Source organism: Pempheris klunzingeri, chromosome 13, assembly GCF_042242105.1.
Source record: "Pempheris klunzingeri isolate RE-2024b chromosome 13, fPemKlu1.hap1, whole genome shotgun sequence".
In the NCBI taxonomy this organism is placed as follows: Eukaryota; Metazoa; Chordata; class Actinopteri; order Acropomatiformes; family Pempheridae; genus Pempheris; species Pempheris klunzingeri.
The window spans coordinates 5,979,421-6,003,458 of NC_092024.1; the positions used below are offsets into that span (position 1 = coordinate 5,979,421).

A 24,038-nucleotide genomic window follows, 5' to 3' on the forward strand; every position below is an offset into this window, starting at 1 on the left:
GCTCAGGTCAAGTCCTCTGGAGAGCTTCGTGCAGCCACAGAGGCAAAGCCAACATACTGCTGAATGGTCAGTAAAACCCTCCAAACTGTCAGGCTGCCTTGTTGTGTCTTGTTGTCTATTTCTACACGTGTTCAAAACATGTGACCAATGTGTAATGAGTCATTGATAACAGTTCTCAAGTAACTTGCCCGTCATCGATAGACATTGGTGAGAGGTGGGGTAGACAGGGGTGTTTACAGGGGTGTAGACAAGGAGTCCGGGTGGCCAGTGAAACTGAGCTAAGAGGACTTTTGAGAAAGTCTTGCTGACTGTTGCAACATAGTAAACCAAACATCCATCCATTGTCTATACCACTTATCCGTCAGGGTCGCGGGGGAGCTGGACCCAATCCCAGCTGACTTTGGGCGAGAGGCGGGGTCACCCTGGACTGGTCACCAGCCAATCACAGGGCCGACACATATGGCGCTTTTCCACTAGTACCTACTCGGCTCGGTCTTTTTGGTTTTCCACTAGCGATAGTACCTGGTACCAGGTACTGTTTTAGTACCTCCTCGGCCGGGGTTCCAAGCGGCCTGAGTCGAGCTACGTCAACATACTGCAGGCCACTGATCGGCCAGGGAGTGATGTCACTGGATGAGTCATGAGAGCGACTCGTTCACAAAAATCAAGCCTGCCATTTTTGCAACAGCGACCAGGTGTTTCTATCATTTAGCGAAAAGTGAAACATGGAAATGGCTGCACGTAAACTAACACCGTGGTCCAACGAGTTCTTAGTTGTGTTGTGTATTGTGTCGCATACAAATGACGTCAGAGGAGTTTCGGCCCGCCTTGCCATGACGACCCCACCCACGTTGAGGTGGTACTCAATTGTAATGGAAAACCAACCAAAGCGTGTCGAGTTGAGTCGAGCCGAGTAGGTACTAGTGGAAAAGCGCGCACAACCACTCAAGCTCACACCTATGGGCAATTAAGTGTCACCAATTAACCTGCACGTCTTTGGATTTGTGAAAACCCACACAAGCACAGGGAGAACATGCAAACTGCACACAGAAAGACCCCATGTCCCAACCTGGAACCTTCTCGCTGTGAGGCCACTGTGCTGCACAAACATCCAATTTTCTTTATTTTTTCCTGTACCTGTGAAGATTGAGACTCATGTTGTACAGGGCCAACCAGGACTCTCGTAGGCGTTTTATGTCTCGCAGAATGTGGACTTGTCCCTCCTCTGAAGTCCTCTCCAAAACACCCTGACCCTGGACCTCCATCTGCTGCAGCTGAAGCTCCTTCTCTGGAAACTCTCCCAGTGCTCTCTGTGGATGGTTGGACAAGGAACGTAGACCAGACAGTTCATGGTGGTCAGAGAGAGGAGACCAAAGGTCAGAGGTCAAAGGACCAACAGTCAGTCATGAATGTGCAGTGTGCATTATCGTACAGGTGTTTCATCAAAACTAACACATTATTACTTATTTTCAGTAATCAGTCACAGTCTGTATTTTGTATAGCGCCTTTCTAGTCATTTCCACTGCCCAAGGACACTTCGACATGCTGACTCATAGGGCTGGGGATCAAACCAGTGACCTTCCGATTGCTGGACGACCCTGTCTACCTCTGAGCCACAGCCGTTCCAGATACTGTACGTTATTTGTCCAGGGATTAAAGCAAAAACAGATTTTCCAAGCACAATATGTAAAATGGTAAGATTTCAGCGCCACCCTACACCAACCAATGCTGCTTTTCTCTAATGCAACCATCAAGTTTAAAAAAGGCTTTGACCTTCACATGATTTACACACTCAGGATCAGCAGCATTTTAAGGGAAGAAGTTGCTGTTTTCAGTCTAAAACATAAAACTTTTTGCAAGGCTTCATACCGTTTTCAGTCTGCATAATTTGTCTACACAATTAAAATCTATATGTTTTTATTTATCTTATTATAACACCAAACTGAACACCATTCCCTGTTTTAAGTGAGCCTCTTTCACATTTCAGAGAAAAAACCTAAATGAACTGTCTAGCTGCCAGCTAGTGGACACTACTGCCAGTTCTGGTTTGACTGACTCATGACTCAGAGGAAAAGGGCTGCTAAAACTGCATCAGTGTGGTTCAAGGGTTAAATCACATACTTTCAGTAACATCCTGTCAGAAACTGGCCAGATGTGCTGCTTTAGACCAGAGAAACAAGGAGGACCAAAACGCCATGGATTGTTGAATGAAGCTTTGCAACACTCACCTACTTACTGTCTGGTTTCTTTCACACACATCGCACAACACATCATTTCCTGTCTGTGGCGAAGCGTGCATATTCCTCTGTACGGCTGTTTAATGCAACAAACACACTGAACCAACGGTGTTATTTTTTGGAATGGATTTCTCCTCTCTGGTCTCCCCTGTCTGTTTCAGGCTGAGTGTTAGTTAGTTAAAGGATATGTCAAGAAAAGAAACTGTTTTGCACACTGCTAGATGTATTTGATATTGGTATTTGATAACAATGCTGTGAGTTAATGAAATGCCGAGGTGAAGAATCTGAACCCATGTTGGTGATGAGATTGACAGGGAGGTCGGTGATATAATGAACTCTATAATTATAAAGGTCTTCTAGCTATTCCCATTAAAATTCATGACTGGGGCCATCATTTATGGTCACTTAAGGTCAATGAATTGATGAGTTTATCCATCATGAACCCAGACACCTGCAGGTCTACATGTCTGCGCTACAAGCAAAGCAAAAACCTTCCCCGGGGCTCCTCATTCAAAATGAGGGCAAACAGACTGACTGTAGAGACGAACACACTGGACGTCTGTATCATGAAATTCCTTTTTGAATATATTTGCATGAAGATTACTTATAGGACCATAACAGAGGTTTAAGAGCCCAGTAAATCCCATGTGCTTACAACGCACATGACTGACAAGCATTCCACTGCTCCAAGTGGCTCCAAATTGATTTCAATTCAAAGGAAATGAAAATTGCATAAATGTATATTGCGACATAACTATTATCATTATATATTATTATCATTGGTCGTTTAGTATTTATTCGCTGTGTTTTTCAAGTGTACATGTATTTTATGTTTTGCTCCCACTGCTGCACAACTAATTGCCCCATTGATATACTGCATCATATTGAATACTGAATCATTTGCACTGACCCCTTTAACAGCCCCTGCAGGTAATGAGCCCACAGGGCGGCGGCTCCACTTGAACTTCTGGCTCCGCTTCATACAGGTTTTTTCTCTGTCTGAAAAACTGATTCATCTCATATGATCTATATCACTATCTGATGAAAGCTGGTTGGAGGTGGTAATTAAAACAAATGCTCAACCTGAGGGAACCTTTCTGACAACTCAACAAATCTCCATTTATATGTACAATATAACACGATCCCTCCCAAATCCTAATGTTAGACTAGTTGTCATCTAAAAACAGCTGATCGTGAGCGCAGAAGTGCAAGAACACACATTAACGCACACACAGACACACACACACAGACACACCTCAGCTTCTTGCTGGCGACCCTCAATGCTCCACTTTCCTGAGGGGCTGTGGAAGGACTCCAGCTTCTGCTTCATGATCATCAGCCACTTCTCTATGTTGAGCAGACTGTCGTGGAAGCTCTCATGGTCTGCAATGCTCTCCTCACTCTCACGGACCTTCACCTGAGAACAAAAGAGAAAGATCAGCAGCTACTCACTGTGTGCATGTTTAGTCTGATCAGAGTGATGTTGTGCCATGTTGTTTCATATGGAGCCACCAATAGCTTACTCGATCATGCTGGCAGTATGCCCCAGCCAGAATCACGTTTTGGTCAGTTCTCACAGGCAAAGTGGAGGCTTTGTGGCGATAGTGTGCACAAACTGGACAGACAAGCTCGCGGGAATTTTCACACACTTTTAGAAACACTGCTTTTTCTAGCTGATCAACAATGTCATGTGATATTTTCAATTCAGTGGTACGAACTGTGCTTAAATTAGTATGCTCCGAGTGGGATTTAAGCATCCCTGTCCAGTGTGGTTGTGTGTGTGGTGTGGTTGCTATTAAATAAGCAGATGCAGATGTGGGAGTATTGATGTTTTTATTATCTCTTGAACTAAATTCAGTCCTATATTATACATTGTGTTCTTGCTCTGACCAAGGACAATTTATTTTGGAGAGAGACTAAGAAAATCGGGGAAGGCCATCAAACATCCTGGATCTCTGCCATTTCAACTCCTGTGTTTTACCCACTGAGCCATTATGGACACATCTGTGTATCTGTGTATTCATCACACCTGTGGAGTGGCACGTGCACTGCGATTTGTTGCCAGACAAACTGACACAGCAACTTCTGCTACTGTAGCTGCTGGTCGGAGCTACAAATACAAGGGAAAACTGGACACCTGTATATTTTTGTGGTGCCAATAAATAAACAACACGACCCAACTGAGGACGCAGTTTCTCCATTAGTTGTTTCCATTCAACTGTTGCATCTTGAGTGTGAAAATGTAACAGGAATACAGTTGCAGTGAGTAAAAGCAAAACACTGAGCCAAAAGACAGTATGAAGCTCAGAATGGGCTATGAGGAACTGCTAATAAGCAACCCCTAAATACACACCGTCTTTTATCCACTGGAAATACAGAAAAACGGATTAGTTCAGCTTTAACTAGGTGGAGGCTTCATCTGAAATGATCATGAGCTTCATCCATTTAAACCACTCTCCTGTCTTACCCTTACTGCCTTGTACAGATGTTTCCAGTCGGCATACAGCCTCTCAAACTGGGTCCTGTTCCTCTGACTGGATGAGACCAGAGTCTCCAGTGCTGTGATGTGGGCTTCACAGTCCTCCAGGTCCTTCTGGATCACCTGAGGACACACAAGACACACAGTCAACTGAATTATAATCAAATTCAAAACTAAATATCTAATCTTTAGATACTCGATATGACAATATTTAGTATGATACTGTAAGACAGTCTTTTATTATGAACAAATCAATCACTTTGACAACACTACAGCATGCGTTAACAAATCAGCGCTATAAAAGTACATTTTATATAGTAACTATAATGTAGTTAATCAAAAACACTGCATTGTTCATGTTAGTGCTTAAAGTATCCAACTGCGTAAGCATCATTCCATCAAGCTCTAGTGTCTTTCTTGAATATGATAAAGATTTTTATTTTCTAACCTTTCTTCTGCAGTTACCTACTGTAACTTTGCAGAAATTGCATGAAATGATGCGCTTAATCTGAAAGAGCCAACACTATGATAGGTACACATAGAATATCTTTACAGCAGGAATTTGGGCTGATTCTGGGCAGCCTGGAATTAAACTCACCCTGAACTGGTCTGACTGGCTTTTCTTAGCCAGGATGTCAGGCTGGAGGCCATCAGCTGCCACCAGTCGGTCCTGCAGACCAGATAGCTTGGAACGAATCGACTCATAGGCATCACCAAAGTCCTTGGTTCTTGAGATTAAGCCCTGCGAGTGGGGAAAATGTCATTTAAGGTGTTAATATACAGTCAGTCAGTCTGGAATAAACTGTATGTTGAAGCCAGCGTAGGTCCCTTTGTTTTCACCTCCTCCATAATGGAATGAGGTCTGCACAAGGCACTAAAGGGTAGTGCTATTTCGCATCTCTTCAGTTGATGAGTTTGATTTACAGAGCTTATAATAAGCATGATGTCATTATGAGCATGCGTGCTTCACCTCCTATATACACACCCACATTTTTAATACTGTGCTTTCTTTTAACTTGTCTGCAAATCACTCATCTCATTTTTAAACACACTCTTTTAATGTTATTACCTACTTCTGTTAGTATTGTTCTTAGCAAGCTTTATTTACCTGCTGCTGGTGTGTATGTGATATGTGCTGGTGTGTATGTGGTATGTTGTGGTGTGCTGCTGGTATGTAAACTGTACACACACCGATGTTCTGCACAAATGAAGTTCCTAATGGATAAATAAAGTTCTTTGAATGAATTGAATTTAGTCTATTGGCTTAAAACTCTTCTGTTATACATTTACATCTACTTGTATCTTTCACTGATACCTTGTGAGAAATATTGACTTCAAACTGTGAGGCAACCGTGACTACTAAAGAAGGGTACTGAAACAACATTAAAAAAATAAATAAATAGCTCTAAAAAAGAGACGGATAAACATTCCTATAGCTGTATTTCTGATGTGGGGATCAGATTTCGTTGAGTCAAGAATCATAAAGTACTAAAATCTTGCCGTGACAGGTCTGACATACATGACAGACCAGCAGAAGGCAAAACACTTCTGACATGCTAGTCTTTTTGTCAGAGTGTCATGGAGTGTGTGATTCTGGGCTGTCCCAAATGACAGTTGACAACTGTGAGAGCAACATGGGAAAACCTGTGGTCATCAGTTAAAAATGGCGGTCCACATCCTCTGAAGGCCTTTGTAGGATGTGAAATGGAATGTGCGATTACAGGTGTTGGGGAGTACGACTGCATATGTGAAACAGTTTGAATAAAGCCTTGTGTGGCCACACAGGGAGCTGTGAGAAGTCTGACAAGATACCACGAGTTTGAAGAATTTCAAGGTCAAGAACCATGCTTGTAGCAGTACAGTTCATTTTTACAGGATGCTTTCTATTCCTAGAATTTCAAAAGTCGATTTCTCCTCAAGCAAGTATCCACTGCTTCAAAAATTTTAATGAAAACCAGCTATCTTCTTCTTGCCAAGGGGATATGTGTTCACAGATTTCTACTAGGTTGGGATCACCCACTGTCAGATTTAAAATGCAGTTAAACCAAATGAATGACAGTAACATGTTGGTACCTGTAGTCTGCTCTTCCTCTGCAGCAGCTGAGTGTGCAGCAGCTCTCTGTTCCTGACGGCGGCACTCAGCTCGTCCTGCAGGCCACCAGATCTGTCAGGGCCGAACACAGAGTCCAGCAGGTCCCCCTTCACCTGCAGCAGACTGAAACGCTCCTGCAGCTGGACACTGTTCTTCAGCAGACGCTGACATGAAGGAGGACAGGAGGACACATGAAGTCTGTAGTTTTAATACTTTTTTCATGCTCCACACTGCAGACAAAAAATATATTAGTGCAAATATTTACGTGAAACAGCACCGTTTTAAAATCAAATCCAGTTACCCATGCATCACTTCCATTAAGTTCAACTCAAAAATGTCACAGAGAACCTCATACAGAATTTGACTGTTTTTTTCTTTTTCTTTTAAAACAGTGCTGCCACAGTGATGTAACTCTTACAAAAGCTTTGCCTTTGAAACGTATTTTACTGCAGACTTGATATTCGAGGGATATAAGTCTGTCTGATCTTTTTTTAGGAGGATGTAAATTCGTGTCTAGTTACCTTTCCCTTGACTTGTGAATACACTCCCAGCAATGCATTAAGTGACAATGTGAACATTGTTTTATGTGAAGGGGTAACAGCAGAGTGAGAGAGGAAGCTAACCGGCAATAAAATATACTATTATATATTATATTATATAAACCTAACAAACCAACATCAGAATGTAATAGACACAATCTACAAATCATAAAAGCAGAAATAAAAAAATTATTCTACACAATCAAACCAACTGGGGGGGGGGGGGGGGGGGGGCACCTGGCCCTTTGGGCTTCACAGAAACATGCTGCCCTAGTCCCTGCATGACATACTGTATGTGAGTGAAAGTAGATGAAGAAAACAACTTGGAAAATGTCACAAGCACGCTTGTTTGGCAGTACTACAGTGTGAAAATGGCCTCGGCACAACCAAACACCAAAGAGAAAGAGGCAACTTTAGTGTCAAAGAGCAGCAGTGTGTCAGCTGTCTAGACATACTTTGTCCAGCATCTTCTAGTCTAAGCCCAGAGTCATGTGTTGCGCAGAATGTGCCTCGCTACTGTAGCTGCAGCACAAGCTGCATCATCTGTTCCAGCATTTAAACAAGCGTCATGTATGTGGCCATGTATGATGACTGCATGGCTAAAAACCCAACTAGTAATGTGTAAATTAGGCCCACCACCACTGATACCTGAATGAAATGTCAGAAAATCAAAGATGCACTGCAACAACTGGCATCTTTTATTCTGCTTTATTTAGGAGGTTTCGAGTTACAGTGGAATGATGTTTGATTTGTAATAAGGATCCCAGCTTCTATTCTGTGCTATAGAAAGTAACTGAATGTTTCCTAAGGCTGCTTTCACCCCTACCCTGCTACCAACTCTGCCGCATTTGCCTGTTTGACTCCCTGCCATCAGCCTGGTATGAAAGATGTCAAACTCTGGTGTGGGCCAAATAACTGAAAGCTTGAAAAGTGTGTTGTGTTGTGAAAGCAAACCTGAGCAACCACAGGATTATCAAGTAGATAAAAGATTTTAGCAGGAATTCAAAGGCAAAACTATTGTTAGATTCATCTGTTAATTATGAACTGTCAAATCAAGTGAATTATACAAGATTATTTGGTAACCATGGAAACTCATACACGTCAGCATGTGAGTGCAGAGAGTGAAACAGAGGTGTTGTTGCTCATGGAAACATGGGTGAAACATAGTGGCCACCTGTTGTATTAGTATACAAGATTCTTCTTTTTCATCATCACTACTTATGCCATACGAGGTCCAGCTACAGTTTTTATTGTATAATCCGTTGGCTATGCTATATATACTCATGAACTCTTTATGGCATTTGAGAAGATAAATAAACACATTAGGATCAGTAAAGAGCAGCAGCCACTGGAATTAGTCTTTCCCCCACAGGCCCATGTAGCCCTCATGATGCAGGATGACATCACCGGTACTGTCCAATGAATGACTTAAATGCTCCACTGTGTTCACCAGCTAATCACTAACTGTGTCTGTCTGCTGTCTGCTGCTGAACAAGCGGTGTTCAGTGGGTTTTTTGAGCATATTTGCTGAAAATAGCTGCCTGCTGCAGCCAAGAAAGTACACATTGAGAGCAGTGACGGTGAACCTAACAGTTGAGTTGAGCTGTAAGTTGCTATACAGATCTGTACAGCTGTTGGGAGCTGCAGATTCAGGTGCCAGTTCTCTGTGGCTTCATCACTACGAGCAATTCACTCACATTCCACATCGTCATTTGATACATTGTTATCGTAAAAATGTGTCTGCGTGTGAGTTTTACCTCCATGTTTTGGACCAACATAGCGATGTGGGAGAAGTCAGTAACCTCAGCAGAAGCCTCCAGAACCTGAGAGACCATGTGGCTCCACTGGGCGTAGACCAGCAGTGGATCCTGGAGAATGTGTCTCAGCCCTGACTCCGACTCTGAACACAGCCTTGTCACTCTGCATTTCACACTGTAACATGAGCACACAGGGCATTTTCAAGCATTTACAAGAACATTTCAAAAATGACCTACAAGGCGGTATAGATGTATAGATAGATAGTTAAATAGGTACACCTAGCTAAACTAACACAGTCTAATACAACAGCCCCACAAATAACCCTTGTTCACGACGGTTATAATGTTCAGTTTTTGCTGAAACTGTATTAGAAAGTATTTAGATCAACTCAACAGTCATCCTATCATGCTGTATGTACAGTGGATATAAAAAGTCTACACACCCCTGTTAAAATGACAGGTTTGTGTGAGACCACGATAAATCATTTCACCTTTAATGTGATGTATAACCTGTACAACTCAATTGAAAAACAAACTGAAATCATTTAGGGGGGAAGTAAAAATAAAAAACTGAAATAATGTGGTTGCATAAGTGTGCACACCCTCTTATAACTGGGGATGTGGCTAATGTGATAATTTCCAAGGCATTAGATATACCATGGAACACAGTGAAGACTCATCAAGTCATCATCAAGTGGAGAAAATATGGCGCAACAGTTACATTACCAAGGACTGGACGTCCCTCCAAAATTGATTGACAGGGAGGCTGCCAAGAGGCCTACAGCAAGATTCAAGGAGCTGCACGAATTTCTGGCAAGTACTGGCTGCGTAGTACATGTGACAACAACCTCCCGTATTCTTCATATGTCTGGGCTGTGGGGTAGGCTGGCAAGGCGGAAGCCTTTTCTTACAAAGAAAAACATCCAAGCCCAGCTACATTTAGCAAAAACACATTTGACTACCTTTGGACTGCCTGTGCAACCTGAATGGGCTGCAGGTACCACCTCATGCTACCAGTAGTGACAAGGACTCTAGCAAAACACAAGACTAGAGAAGAATCAGCCAGGAAGGACACGGAGAGAGTCTGAGGCCACCACCTGTGAACCATTCCCTTTTTGGGGGCTGTCTTGCTGTTTCCTCTCCAGAGCACCTGTTGTCTCTTTCATTTGCACCAAAACAGGTGAAACTGATTCACAATCACTTCTATTTCCTAACTGGACAGATTGATATCCCTTCAGTTTAACTGACTTGGTGTTATACTGTGATGATTAAACTATAATAAACTACAGTATTTTACTCATAAAGCACAGCAGGTCAGCTGAACATCAACAATCTGAAACATATCTACAGGCAGGCATACATTGCACCTAAGTTTTCAATGATGAATTTATTTGGGTTTAAATGGAGCTGTTCTTTATCGGAAGTTTCTCTGAAATTCAACAGCTGCTTTTAAACCCTGCACAAATTTATAACTAACAAATCCAAAAACTAAAATAATAATCTCTCTGAAGGTCTCACAATTTTGTCTTAATTTTCCTTACAATTACCAACAAATCACATAATTCTTTCCAGGAAACTCAACAAACTAACCGGGAAACTATTCGGAAATAATGGACGCATTTAATATAGGGTTTACTCGATTTACTAGCATCAAGGGCAAAAAGGGTTAGGGCACATAATAAGGGTGTTAAAGCCATAAAATTCACAAATGGGATACTTAATGGTTTGTTGTTCGTCACAGAGCAAATCATGAAGCTGTCTCATTTGTCTTCATGTGAGTTTTAGGCTTTTTCACCAAAATACAGCTGGAATCGTCACTACCTCCCAGCAAAGGGAGCAAACAGCTCAAAATAGCTAACTCATGTCTGAGTTTTAAATATCCAAAACTGGAGCACACCATTAAGCCCCACAAATCTCTGAAATAGCACTAAAAGCTAAGTAGGATGACCTGCTGCAGGCAAACAGAATTAAGACATGTAGAATACTTGATTACTTGATATGATTGGTTGATTACATACATACATTTCCTACCTCATGAATATCTGCAAAACCTTTTTTTGAGTTTGAAAGCGTCTTTGCGTGCAGTGGCTTGCGATCTTCTCGTCATTGTTGCATAATTATATTTACAGGTGCCACTAAACTGCCACTACATGTCAATATGCATTAACAGTTAATGGCAGGCTGGATCACCAGCAGGGCAAGGTGAGTTACTGCCCTCTGTTCTTTTGCAGCGTTTAGTTTGACTGATTGTAAGTTTGTTTAGGAATATGAGTACTGACGCACAATATCAACAGACAAGATATGTGATAAAGACTTCACATTGGTCCTGGTTTAACTGACCTTGAAGTCAGACAGCGCATCTAGTTTTGAGACGATAGCCTACTGATAGTATGTTCACTCAATGCGCATAAAAGAATCACATTGCTACCCAGCAAACCTGGGGCCTGCAGTAGTCCAACACAGAAAAACTTCTCACTGTGCACACTGAGGGTGAAACCTTAAGGGCTCAGCTTCTCAATGGTGCCCCAGGGACCGCTAGCAGGATAATGGGGTCATGATTACCATCCAGTCTGGAGAATGGAATACACAAATAATAAGAGGATCTACTCGACTAAACATAGCTTTACAGCTGTCAAAAGCTCCACAGGGAAGATTTAATCTTCCATTCAATCTTTGTTTCATTCAAAGTCACACAAAAGTTATTGAACACCTTGCAAAGTTTAATTACCTTGTATGTATGACTATGCAAGACCTTTTCTATTCGAATTACGTCAAAGTAAAAACTAACAAACACTTATTTCACGTGATTCAAAACGTAATTATAAACTGTTGATATGAAAGTCTGGATGATTTTTTTCTGGTCATTTTTTTCCCTAAAATAATCTATTCTCCTAACACAGACGTTTAGATATGAAACCGTATATTTAGCGATGACATATTTAACAATGATTTGAAAATGATTATTCCCCTTCAGTTTCAACTAGTCTTTCAATTCAGTAAGAGCATTTAAGTTTTCTTGACTTTGGAAAAAGGAGTTTGACATAAAGTTCTCTTAACTCCGTCTCACATCTTCATCAGCAGATGGAGTTGCTCAACTTAGGTTTCAATATTCAGGTATATAAACAGTAATTGAACAGCTTTCGGCTCATGAATGACTTGCTTTTACCCGTGTATATGCGTATTTCCACAGATGAGGACCGAGTCAGCCCATGCAGACACTGGGCTGTGTTCCTGAAGAAACAACACTTAAGCAGCTTTCTCTGTTGCTATTGTTGAGATCATGGCAGAAAAAAGCAGTAGCGACAAGCTCTATTCCTTTCTATGCAGAACGTATCACCATTTATGTTATGGGCTGTTCTGAGTCTGCTGCTGATCTTACTTTACATGCTGATATACAGTCCCCTAATGGTCATTAGCTTATTTACATCATACTATGACTGATGTAATTTCTATGGGGATTGGTTAGACAGGAGCATATTTACCAACCAATCAACCAACCAATCACTTGTGTTACATTTATACGGTGAAAAGTCGTCTTAATCCATTATTTTCACTTATTTGTTATGCACGAATACTCCACTAGTGGGAGACTAACACTGGATTGAAGGGAGTGACCGACATGAGAGCACAAAAAAAGGAGAAGCGTATGTGTGATGACACACACACATTTCTTCTTTTGCTCTGTGTTCTTGTGGCAGATGGGTCGATAATTATTCACCATACAGCCCAAGACACACACATTTTCAGCTTCTGCTCTGTGTTCTTTTTTCGCTTCTTATGCTTCTTCAATGAATGAATTAGCAGAGCATTGGAATGATCTTATTAGTTTTAAGGTCCACACTGTCCTTACATCAACTAATTCAACTAGTATGACACAATTTCAAGATGACACAATCAACTACTTAACCTTGGAGGACATCTGAAATCCTCCTCCTGCCATTCTACCTACAGTCTTTTAAAAAATAAATGTTTTAACAGCATTGCATCAGAAATTCTATAAATATTCACTTCTTTACCCTGATGCTCTTACCTACGGGCCCTGAAAACTATAGTTCAGAGTCCAATGTGACATTTTTCCCCACTGGCCCAATTAACCAGTAGATCTGAGTTTCACTGGCCCCTTGTATATTTTCACTGGCCCTGCAGCCAAAGAAACAAAATCAACTCTTTTTTTCTATAATTCCATAAGTTTGGTTATTTTTTATACAAACATAATATATACAGCAGTGCAGCTGCCAATAGATTTGACATGATGATGATGATGACATGTTCTAAAACGTTGCAGACTCTGATTGGCTGTCACTGACCCGTAGTGGCCAATCAACTTGCCCTGCATAAACTTTTAGTGGCCTTGGGTTATGTCGGACCCTGTATTTATTAAGCCACTGACAACTCACTAAAGAACAATGTTAGCCTTACATTTTATGTAAAGTCATAACAACGCTGTTTTTCAACAGTTTAACACATTAGTGGCCCTAAAACGATTGTTTTGACATTTGGAGTCCTCCAAGGCTCCACTCTCAGGCCTCTTCTGTTCCACATCTACATGCTTCCACTAGCACAGATTATAGGGTACAACAAAATATTTTAGCATAATTATGCAGACAATGCACAGAGTTAATGTCCAATTGAATATAGTCCCATGTAGGCTCTGAGTAAGTGCACTGAATAAATCAATGGTTGAATGTGCCACAATGTGCTACAGTTTAAGAAAGATAAAACTGAAATGATTGTGTTTGATTTTCCGATCTGTACACTGGCTTCCTGTGTGTGAAATTACCTTTATATACTACTGCTGGTTTATAAAGCACTGGAAAAAAACACATTTCTGATCAGCTGCTCCACCCATGGAGCAACAAAAGAAAAAAAGCCTGCTCAAATATTTTTAAATCAAATTCTTTTAAATTTGGGCTTAAGAGTGTTCTGTTTGCCACTGCACTCTATTAAACTAAATTTGGGACTTCTTACTCATACTCATATCATATATGTGGCTACACTGTAATTTTTGTTTATTTTTTTATTATACTTATTCTATTTTAGCTAATTTATGCTTTAATCCTCTGCATCTATTCTACTTTGCTTTAATCATTTTAAATCCTGTTTGTTTATTTTTATATTGCCTCGTGTTTCTTTAATATCTTGTCTTAATGCCTTTCTGTCTTGCAGTAGCAGTAAATTGTCTTGCTAACTGAATATGCTAAATATGCTATAGAGATTAATTTGCCTTGCAATTAATTTGTTTATGCTATCAACAAAGTCCATGAGATAAGTCAAACGTTTGCATCTCATGTTCTAAAGTTAGACAGTCAAAGTAATTTTATGAAAGCCAAGAAATGAGAATGCAAATCCAAACATTTGGTACTGTAAGTAAGTTTTAACAAGAATTATATGCAGGTATCATGTGGGCTACAATGTGTTGACTTTGAAGGTTTTGAAACAGTGGTACGCTTGCTGTCACAAACCTCTGATGTTCTTTGACAACAGCCAGGACATCATCAGAAAGATGTCGCGAGTCCTCTGAGAACCTGAAGAGCTCCTTGAGCTGAGCCTTGAGAAGTTCCACTTGGGACTCCTCCCCTGCCAAAGTATTCCTCACACCCTGCAAGACAAAAATGTGGAACACAAGCAAAGTAAGCTTAAGCTCCAACAGCAGCAAACCCAAAGGATGTCATATTATTTGGCCCATAAATATTTCCTAGTTGTGATTCAAAGTTGGAGAAATGGGAATTTCTGATACAGTATATCCTGTGTTCTGCACTGTTTTGATTTTGATATTTGAACAGTATTATTCCGCATTCATGCAGTTTTCTCCAGTCTTCAATCATTTTACCCGCTCTCGTTATTATGAGCTTCGACCTTTCACCTTTCAGTCTCTGGAGGCCTGAAGGTAGGGGATGGGATATTTTCGGTTGAATAGTTTCAAAATGTAGCTACTCTTGCTAGTTTCTCCAATGTTGCAGACTTTGCCTTTGGCGAGAGAAACTTCATGATGGGTGTTGGAGCCGTGGGTCGCCGGACAGTTGTGTGTGAACAGGGACTACAGGAGAGGGCTGGGGTCTGCCCATCAGGAAGTTAATGATCCAGTCACACAGGGATGTGTTGAGCCCCAAGTCTTTGACCTTGACGAGCGTGTAGGGCACAATGGTGTTGAATATCTGAACTATATATGAACAGCATTCACACATGTGTCTCTGGTCCAGGAGAGGGAGGGCAGCATGGAGGGCAAGGGCGATGGCCTATGACCTGTTTGGCCTGTTAACAAAATTAAATGGGTCCTGTGAGTCTGAGAAGGAGGAAGTGATGAAGGTTTGATCAGGTCACTGCTCATTACTCCACACAGGTTTTCCAGGGCTTGGTGGGTGTCAGCAGGACACGATGGAATGTACATAGCTGTAAAAGCGACCTATGCAAACTCCCTTGTGAGATTATAAGGACAGCATCCAATCATTAAGTGCTGAACATTAGGTAGACAACCCACTACTAATGAATCCTTAGATCTGCCATTGGGCCTTTCTGTGTGTACCTTATAGAGTTGATTAGACAATGAACATGTCACATCTTCCATTAAGACTGAAATACTTTCTGTGTACATAGCTCTGGAGCTTTTAGGACTTCACATCATTCATTTAACCCATCCTTTGTGGACTTGTGATAATGTTAAAATTTGGTAAGTGGACTGTTTGAGTATCCTAATATATGGCATAAATAATCAAAGTATATATCGAGCAATCGACGCAGAGATGTGAGCACTTCTTTTTACTATTTACTGTGGCCAAAAAGTTTTGGATGGCGTCTGTCTAGAAATTCACTCATGAATTAATAAACACATCAGGGCATACAAGTGTATTTTCTTAAAGGTTAAGGTCATTAGTGGGGCATGCTTTTACATGTTTGGCAGTTCTTTCCATTTCCTGTCAATGCAAATTCTGAGTAGTAAAATATTTCAGCTTTCTGCAATGCAGATAAACTGGAGTTGTTTACAATCTATTTTACTTCTTAAACTAAAAGTGAAAACAGATTGTATCACAGTGAGGTGACAGCCTTTCTAGATTGCAGCAGACAACTGACAGATGAGTCCACCATTTTATTTGGCATTCCAGTCACACTCCACAGAAGCAGCTCCACAGGTCCACAAGTACAGAACTCCTCTTCCTCTGTAAGCTTCTCTGTGAACAGTCTCCTGCTGATTCTGCCCGTTATCCGTCACTTGATGTAAATATTTGTGTAGAAAATTCATGGAAGCTGAAGTCTATAGAGGCAGAACTCTCTACTCTTCTACTACACAATGGTAAGAGACTGCTTTTTAGTCCACAGCCAGTGGTGAATTGCCAGACAAAGAGGTGGATGAAACTTGTCTGTGACAATGTGAGACACCCAGATAGAAATAATAATCACCACCACCCCTCTCTGAGGCATTCAGTGGATTCGGTGGAAGTGCTTCATTGACAGGGCTGCAGGATTCTGTTTTCAGTCTATCAGGCATGTGAGGTGTATGATTGTAAAAATATACTCTAAAACATTCCAGTAAAGAGTTATTCTGTCAGGGGATGTAAATCAGGCTTTAAGAGAAAAGCATCAAAATGACAAAGGAAAAAGAAAATCATAATAAATGTGTTCAACCATGGAGAACAATGGATAGTTAGAAGGAGAGAAGTGATGGGGGAGGTCAGATGTAGTACAAAATATTTTGGTATGCTGAGAAGGAGTGGAGTGAAATTGGCAATGCTGGAGCAAAAAAGATTCAAACCCACGGCTGGGTATGAAACCTCAATCCTTTACTGCTACCGACCAAAATGTGTCTGTAGCACTTTGTATCAAAAATTGTGAAGTACTAAATTTGGTATAAATTGTATTTTATAAAGATAACATTTGCAAAGCTTTCATGTAAGAACATTAGCCTTTTTCAATAAAAAGGTTTTGAAGGGTATCGGAAAACTGTATCAGTTCAGCAACTGGCACAGTTTTGAGGCTGCATGATCAGTTTTGGTAATGGATAAAATAAACAGACTTGCATGTCTCTCACTCCCATCATTTCCTGTTGCTTCTACAGTCAGGTCCATAAATATTTGGACATTGACACAATTTTCAGCATTTGGGCTCTGTACACCACCACAATGGATTTGAAATGAAACAATCAAGATGTGCTTTAAGGGCACACTTTCTGCTTTAATGTGAGGGTGTTTACATCCAAATCAGGTGAACGGTGTAGGAATTACAACACATTTTATATGTGTCCTCCACCTTTTTAAGGGACCAAAAGTAACTGGACAATTGGCTGCTCAGCTGTTCCATGGCCAGGTGTGTGTTATTCCCTCATTATGTCATTCACAAGAAGCAGATACAAAAGACATTAGGTGTGGCAAAATCAACGGTTTGGTACGTTCTTAAAAAGAAAGAACACACTGGTGAGCTCAGCAACACCTGGAAGACCACGGAAAACAAGGGTGATGGATGACAGAAGAATCTTTTCCCTGGTCAAGAAAAAGCCCTTCACAACAGTTGGCTAGATCAAGCACACTTGATACAGCTCAACCCTACCGAGACGAGCAGTACAGTTTCATTCTGTGGTACTTGACAGCCAACAGCTCTCTGTCTACAAAGATTTTCAATCCACATCAAAATATGTATCAAGATATCGCAGCAAATCCTAATAAAACTAGTGGCAAGAGGAGTCGCTGCACAGGCAGTACAGGCCCTGGCCACCAGTGTCAGCACGGAGTGAAATGCTGCTGAGCAGCACTCCAGAGAAATGATGGCCTGTTCTTTGGATTTTAGCCACACTTTCAAGTTAAGTCATGTCCATCCAGGACCACAATAACCACAATTCCTGCATCTAGACCACACTTCCACTAAACTAAAATACCACTATTACAATACTATCAAAAGAACACTGTAAATAAGTGAAAAAAAAAAAGCCCTACCGTGTATTTCCTCCACTGGCCCACCATCTGCTCCTCGGTGCGGTCAGTGCGGTCCCCTGCCTCGTGACCCTCCTCCAGTTCCTGGTCTAGCCCGTGCAGCAGCATCCTGAGGCGGCCAATGTCTTCTCCCAGCCTCTGGCACCTGGCCATATACTGGCTGTGGGAGTCCAAGCTGGAGCGCAGGCCCTCCTCGGCCTCACACAGGCCCTGCCTCAGCCTCTGCCAGCCCAGCCTCAACTCCTCAGCCTCCTCCACCACCACCTCTGCCCCCGCGGGAGAGGTGTTGCCCCTCACCGCCTCAGCCACGCTCTCGATATGCTGCAGGGTCTTCTCCTCGCTAGCCACACTGTCGTCTAGGGCCTGACACAGGGGCACAGGAAAATAGGTTAAGTTAAGTTAGAAAAAATACACCACAACTTGGTTTCAAGCAATTCTCATGAAATATTTGTGACTACTGAAATTCTTACAAAAATACCGGTAGTTGCTAATAAAGACCAGATTAATAATAGTAAGAAGTGGAATTACCTGACATATAGTAGCTCACATGGTAAATTCAGTATAATGTCTGTCTGTTGTGTTCAAATCACTTTCATTTCTACAGCACTTGTAGCCTAATCACAAACAACATGTTGTACTCACCACTCCACTGCTCTCGCTTTCTGGTTAAACATAAATACTGTTCAAATTAAAAATCTGCCAGAAACTGGAAGGGTTGTTTTACTGTAAACAGTAAAAAACGCTTTTAAATACAACCCATTTGTTACATTTAAGCAAACTCTAGTATTGCTATTATGTTGTTATTGTACATAATATGCAATATTGCATATGCTTCCTTGCGAATAGTTCATTTAAAAAAAATTATCAATTAAATGCTATTCGAATCAAAATATACATCCCTGTTTTTAAAAATATGATTTTCCTGAGTGGTCAATTCATTCAGGATTTTTATTTAACATTGAAAAAGTGTGGATTTATTTTAGTGGCACACTCCAGACACTAGTATGGTTGGTGGTATCACACTCAAAGGAAGACATACATCATCTCATCTAGGAACCGTGACGTCATGGTTACAGACAGAATTAGGATAAATCTGCAAACTGCAATTGTATTGCTTGTGCATTGCATACTGCATACTGTGTTATATATGCTTTCCATTTCCTTTGAGCCACACTACTACACCACACTAATTGAATTCTTCCATGTCTGCTCTCTTGATGTTTTGCTGAAGTGGCACCATTTAACATCAGGATAATTATATAGACATATTTAAGTGTATAATTATATTTATATCATTATGCTATGCTTTGACTGGCACATTTAGAGCCTTGGAGAGACACAGCTGATATTTATTCAAACTCCAAATAAAATATTCTTCCTTTTTTCCACTGCTGAAAATAACAGTGGCAGGTTTTGAGACTGTTAACATGGTGACATCAAACAGCTGCTTCCTAATTCACTTTTAGGGAGTCTCACTTGTAAGGCTTTGAGCTTGTTCTCGGCGGTATCCCCCCTCTCCATCAGATCAGTTAGCTCCTTGGTTTTTGACAGCAGCCAGGACTGGAACCTCTGAACGCAGCCTTGGTACGTCTGGTGCTCCTCAGCAATCTTCTGAAGCAGCGACAGACGTTCCTAACACAGCAGGAGACACACCTCGTGGTAATTTTTAGCATCACACTGTTCAAATGAATCAAGATCTTTCAGCACACGACACTTCACACTTCACATTTGGGTATCTGAGCGGATAGCCTAGCCGTGAATGTGAATTCTTATTCTCCTGTGCCATTCTGTTATCTGTTACTTCACCTAATAGCTCCATGAGACATTTTAATTTTAAACAAGAATACAGAGCACAAAAAAAAAGTCAAGTTCACAGAGAGGGTGTGTTTTTAGGAAACATTATCCCCTTAAAATACAGCATTATTTAAATCACAACTTTTGACATTTGCAGTCAAAAGTGCAGTTTTGCCAGCAGACGAATGTGTTCAAGTGAATGCATAATGTAGGTTAAGACTTTTGTGAGTGTGTGGTTAAATCTGACTGACACTTGAAAGAGCTGTCTGAAAAGGGAAGAGGGGGGTAGCATCGATGTGTGATTCATAAAGGAGAAAAGCAGCTACGATGTATCTGTTCGTGCTAATCTAAACAGTCTTTTCACTGAATGCAAATCATTCGGTGAACCTTTTGCTCTCTTTGCTGCGGATCTGGATCTGATTATGGATGCACAGAATAAATATCCGCACACTTTTCATTAAAATCAAATTATGTACAGTTGTGTGGTGGAGAGATTTGCTCAAATAAAGACTGAAGCATGAGTTTGAGTTCAAAATCCTCACTCTTCATGTAATTCAAGGGATCACTGATTTGTGGGCACATACTGCGTGTTTACTTCAATTCAAAATGTCATCTGACATCAAATACAATGCAAATCCCACCAACATGCTTTAGATGCAGCCATCCAGAAAGCCTCCCACACAGCATCACGTCCTTGGAAAACATTTCTGCCTTTTGACCACATGGCCACAATTCCTAGCTCCTTTGATCATTTACAAAAACATACCCTTAAACCTAATCAACTACAGACATGTGTAGGTGTGTGTGTATTGGAAAGGTGAGAGCCTAACAAAACCACTGCTGTTGCAAACGCATGTGTTTCTCAAACTCTGTGCTTCTCTTGCACAGTAAGAAACTGATCCTTATTCCAACAAAAGCCTTCTTCTATTTACTCGAGAGTATTTACATGCTTTCATTTCATGGCCATTTCCATTTGTTTGTTTGTTTGTTTGTTTAGTTTTCCACTTCCTTATCTTCGTGTGCCTTCAAAGCAAATGAATTATTCTAGACACATCCTACCGGCTGATCTGCATGTGCTTCTACATAAACAACGAGCCTGTGGCATGTACTATTGCATTAGCATGAGCAGAGCTGTCACAGGCTGTCAAAGCCTCCACAGGGGAGCATTATGAGTCATTATGCAACATTACAACACTGTGGACACCTTATGCAGCATGACACAGCTTCTCCAATGTGAGCATTTTTAGACTGTTGATCGGACAAAGCAGCCAATCTGAAGACATTACTGTGATGTTGTGATTAGTATTTTCAGGCACATCAGGCCTAGACCTCCTCTTCCATGCGCAAGATATTTTGCCTAAATTAATCTAAGGCATCATCAGATGATAGCCGATGGGTTCCAAGATTGCAGACTACAAGCAGACTACAAATTGAAACCAGAACACTTCCGATCTTGTCCCTTGCCTACAGGATGCGCATTCATATGCAGATAACAAAATCTGTCTGGATGCAACGTACATTTCAATGGATATAATGAACCCTCATATTCAGTCCTGAGGCCTGACTCATGCATGAGCTGGCTGATGTTTGAAACAGGATGACCTTATTATGTATTATCAAGTCTGTAGACTACAAATTCAATGTTTGATATGTTGGGTTACAAATAAAAACCTACAGGATCACGAGGTCCCTAAAGACACGATGACCTGTGCAGCCACATTTCTCACACACCAAATGCATGGCTGTGAGCATGCATACCTGTGTGTAAGTATGTAACTGCAGTGGCACAGTGCAGTAAAGTCTGACCGCATGAATATTCAATTCACCTCAGCTCTGTCTCTGACATCATTGTAGTCCTCCTGCAGCCTCTCCTGGGCCTGGGGCTCCACACTGGGGTCCTGGGTTCTGTTGTGCAGAGCAGCAGCCTCATCCAGCAGCCTCTCCAGCAGCACCGCCTGGCCGTGGATGTCACTGAGCACCACCCTCTGCTGGTCCACCTGCCAAAGCTTCTCCTTCACACCCAGCTGCAGCTCCACCCCAACATCCAGGCAGCGCTGTTGCCTCGTCAGCCACAGTTCAAACTCCTCATAGGCCTTCAAATACTCGCTCCAGTGGAGCCACACCCACTCGATCCGACTGGTGAAACATATGAAGAACAACGGCACAGTTTGGGTCTGGTTAACTACAGGTTACACAAGTACATGTTCTAACTGGGTTCATATGAATATGTTTTAGTACAATTGAACAGTCATCCTAAAGATTATTTAATTCTTACAGCCACCAGCTATTTGTCATTTAACCTCAGATACTGTGCAAATAAAATGTGTCACCATAGCACTGTGATAAGTGCCTGATAACACACTCGGCCCCTGTAATTGGCTCACATGCTGATGTTATCCAATGTGACTCACTATCTATGGCATACTGTGCTACACTCAGCAATGTAGTTGTTTTGAAAGTATACAGTTAACTGCTTATAATGAACCATAATCTATAGTTATTCTAAGGGTATACTCCAGCCCATTTCACCTCCCTCTGCAACTTTCAGATGTGACACAGTGCTTGAAGAACTAATCAACTGGTCAACTGGCTAATTCATTTTTAAGTCAATTATCAAGAAAAATGTTGAGTGTAAGGACTTGTTGCTTTCCTTGGTTTTATTTCATTGTCACCTGAATATCTTTGGACTGCTATCGCTAACATTATGACCTGTAAGCAACACCACAATAGTGACTACATCTTATCTTTAACTCAAAGAAAAAGCCACTATTTTTGTAGTTTGGTTAAGTTTTCATTTGCACCATAAAGTTGAGGCAGTAAAATGGAAAGAACATCCCACAATGATGTAGACAATAATTAGAGAAACCCCTCAATTCAGTCAAATAGTGTAGCCCACACACTATTTGATACAAATACAGCTTTTAATAATCAATGCTGTATGCGCATGTGGCTTTTTGGTATCTTTGATGGTTCAGGTGTGGGACAATTAGAAGAAAACACACATCCAAGGCTATTTGACACAGAGCTTAATGGCCAAACTGTGAATGCAGCTGCTCATGGCAAACAAACCAGTCCACACTCCAAACACTACAAATCACTACACACTGTACGCCCAAAAGTGACCGAGCTGAGTCTGAGTGAGTAGAGACGTACCTGTGACAGTGGATGATGTAGGTGCAGGTCTCCTCCCACAGGCTTTTCAGGTCTTTGAGCTTAGCGTGGGTGTGGTTCCTAAGCTCTTCCTCTTCACTCTGCAAAAGGCTCTCTGCTGCCACCAGCGCCATTTCCATCTTCACACGACCTTCATGCTCCGACTGATGGATTTTCTACACATTCAGCAGGGCACAGGGAGCATTTTAGTCCATGTAAATGTAAACATAGTGTAACTGTAAATTATATACACTACTCACAAAACGTTTTCAGAATGCACCTAAAATGCACTACAACCTTTACAGGAAGAAGTTTTGAAACTGAACTTTTGAATGCACATGTCCAACTGTTTAATGTTTCAGTACTTATTGCACAACATGCTGTTCTCTAACAAGGTGACTAACCACAAAAACAACGTCTGATCCATGAATCGACCACTAAATGTTCTGGTTCAATGACAATGTGTATTTAAACAGTCCTCCTCATCATGCTGTTCACATTCTGACATCATGAGACCAAGACGACACCTAACAAGAGGGAAGTGTCCACTGAGCTTAGAGTGTCACAGAGTGTCATCAGCAGGTTGCAACAGAGACACAGAGAGACTGGAAGAGTCACAGAAAGGCATAGAAGTGGACGTCCTTTGGCCACATCCCATGCTACGGAACCGGATGGTGAATGCCACTCAACTCCAGGCACGTTTAAGGGAGGTGAGAGGCACCAGAGTGTCACGTCAGACCATTCGAAACCGCTTACATCAGCATGGTCTGCGTGCTAGACGACCTGCAAGGGTACCAGACCACACCACCAGGCACAGGTGTCACCGTCTTGCATGGGGACCAGTGGGCCTCAGTGCTGTTCTCTGATGAAAGTGGATTCACATTGAGCACAAATGGTGGCCACCAATGCTGTTGGAGACGTCAAGGAGAGCGCTATGCATCAGTCACTGCTGTCACCAGACGAACCTTTGGAGGTGGTGGTGTTACCGTGTGGGCAGGTGTGTCTAGTCAATAGAACTGCCCTACACCTTGTGAATGGTACTGTGACACTACCTGAATAACATCATTAAACC

At 41.5% G+C, this 24,038-nt stretch overlaps 1 protein-coding gene across 1 annotated transcript in view; it reads right to left on the bottom strand.

Annotated features, from left to right (window-relative positions):
- syne3 (spectrin repeat containing, nuclear envelope family member 3) overlaps positions 1 to 24,038 on the bottom strand; it is a 41,567-nt gene that overhangs the window by 10,839 nt on the left and 6,690 nt on the right. The window contains exons 3-13 of the mRNA XM_070842225.1: positions 22,970 to 23,142; positions 21,643 to 21,952; positions 19,499 to 19,654; positions 18,026 to 18,385; positions 14,567 to 14,703; positions 9,105 to 9,279; positions 6,790 to 6,972; positions 5,315 to 5,458; positions 4,705 to 4,839; positions 3,493 to 3,654; positions 1,138 to 1,310 (exon numbers count right to left, since the gene is read on the bottom strand). Of these exons, the coding sequence (XP_070698326.1) occupies positions 1,138 to 1,310; positions 3,493 to 3,654; positions 4,705 to 4,839; positions 5,315 to 5,458; positions 6,790 to 6,972; positions 9,105 to 9,279; positions 14,567 to 14,703; positions 18,026 to 18,385; positions 19,499 to 19,654; positions 21,643 to 21,952; positions 22,970 to 23,142 (2,108 nt within the window). The remainder of the gene's footprint in view (positions 1 to 1,137; positions 1,311 to 3,492; positions 3,655 to 4,704; positions 4,840 to 5,314; positions 5,459 to 6,789; positions 6,973 to 9,104; positions 9,280 to 14,566; positions 14,704 to 18,025; positions 18,386 to 19,498; positions 19,655 to 21,642; positions 21,953 to 22,969; positions 23,143 to 24,038) is intronic.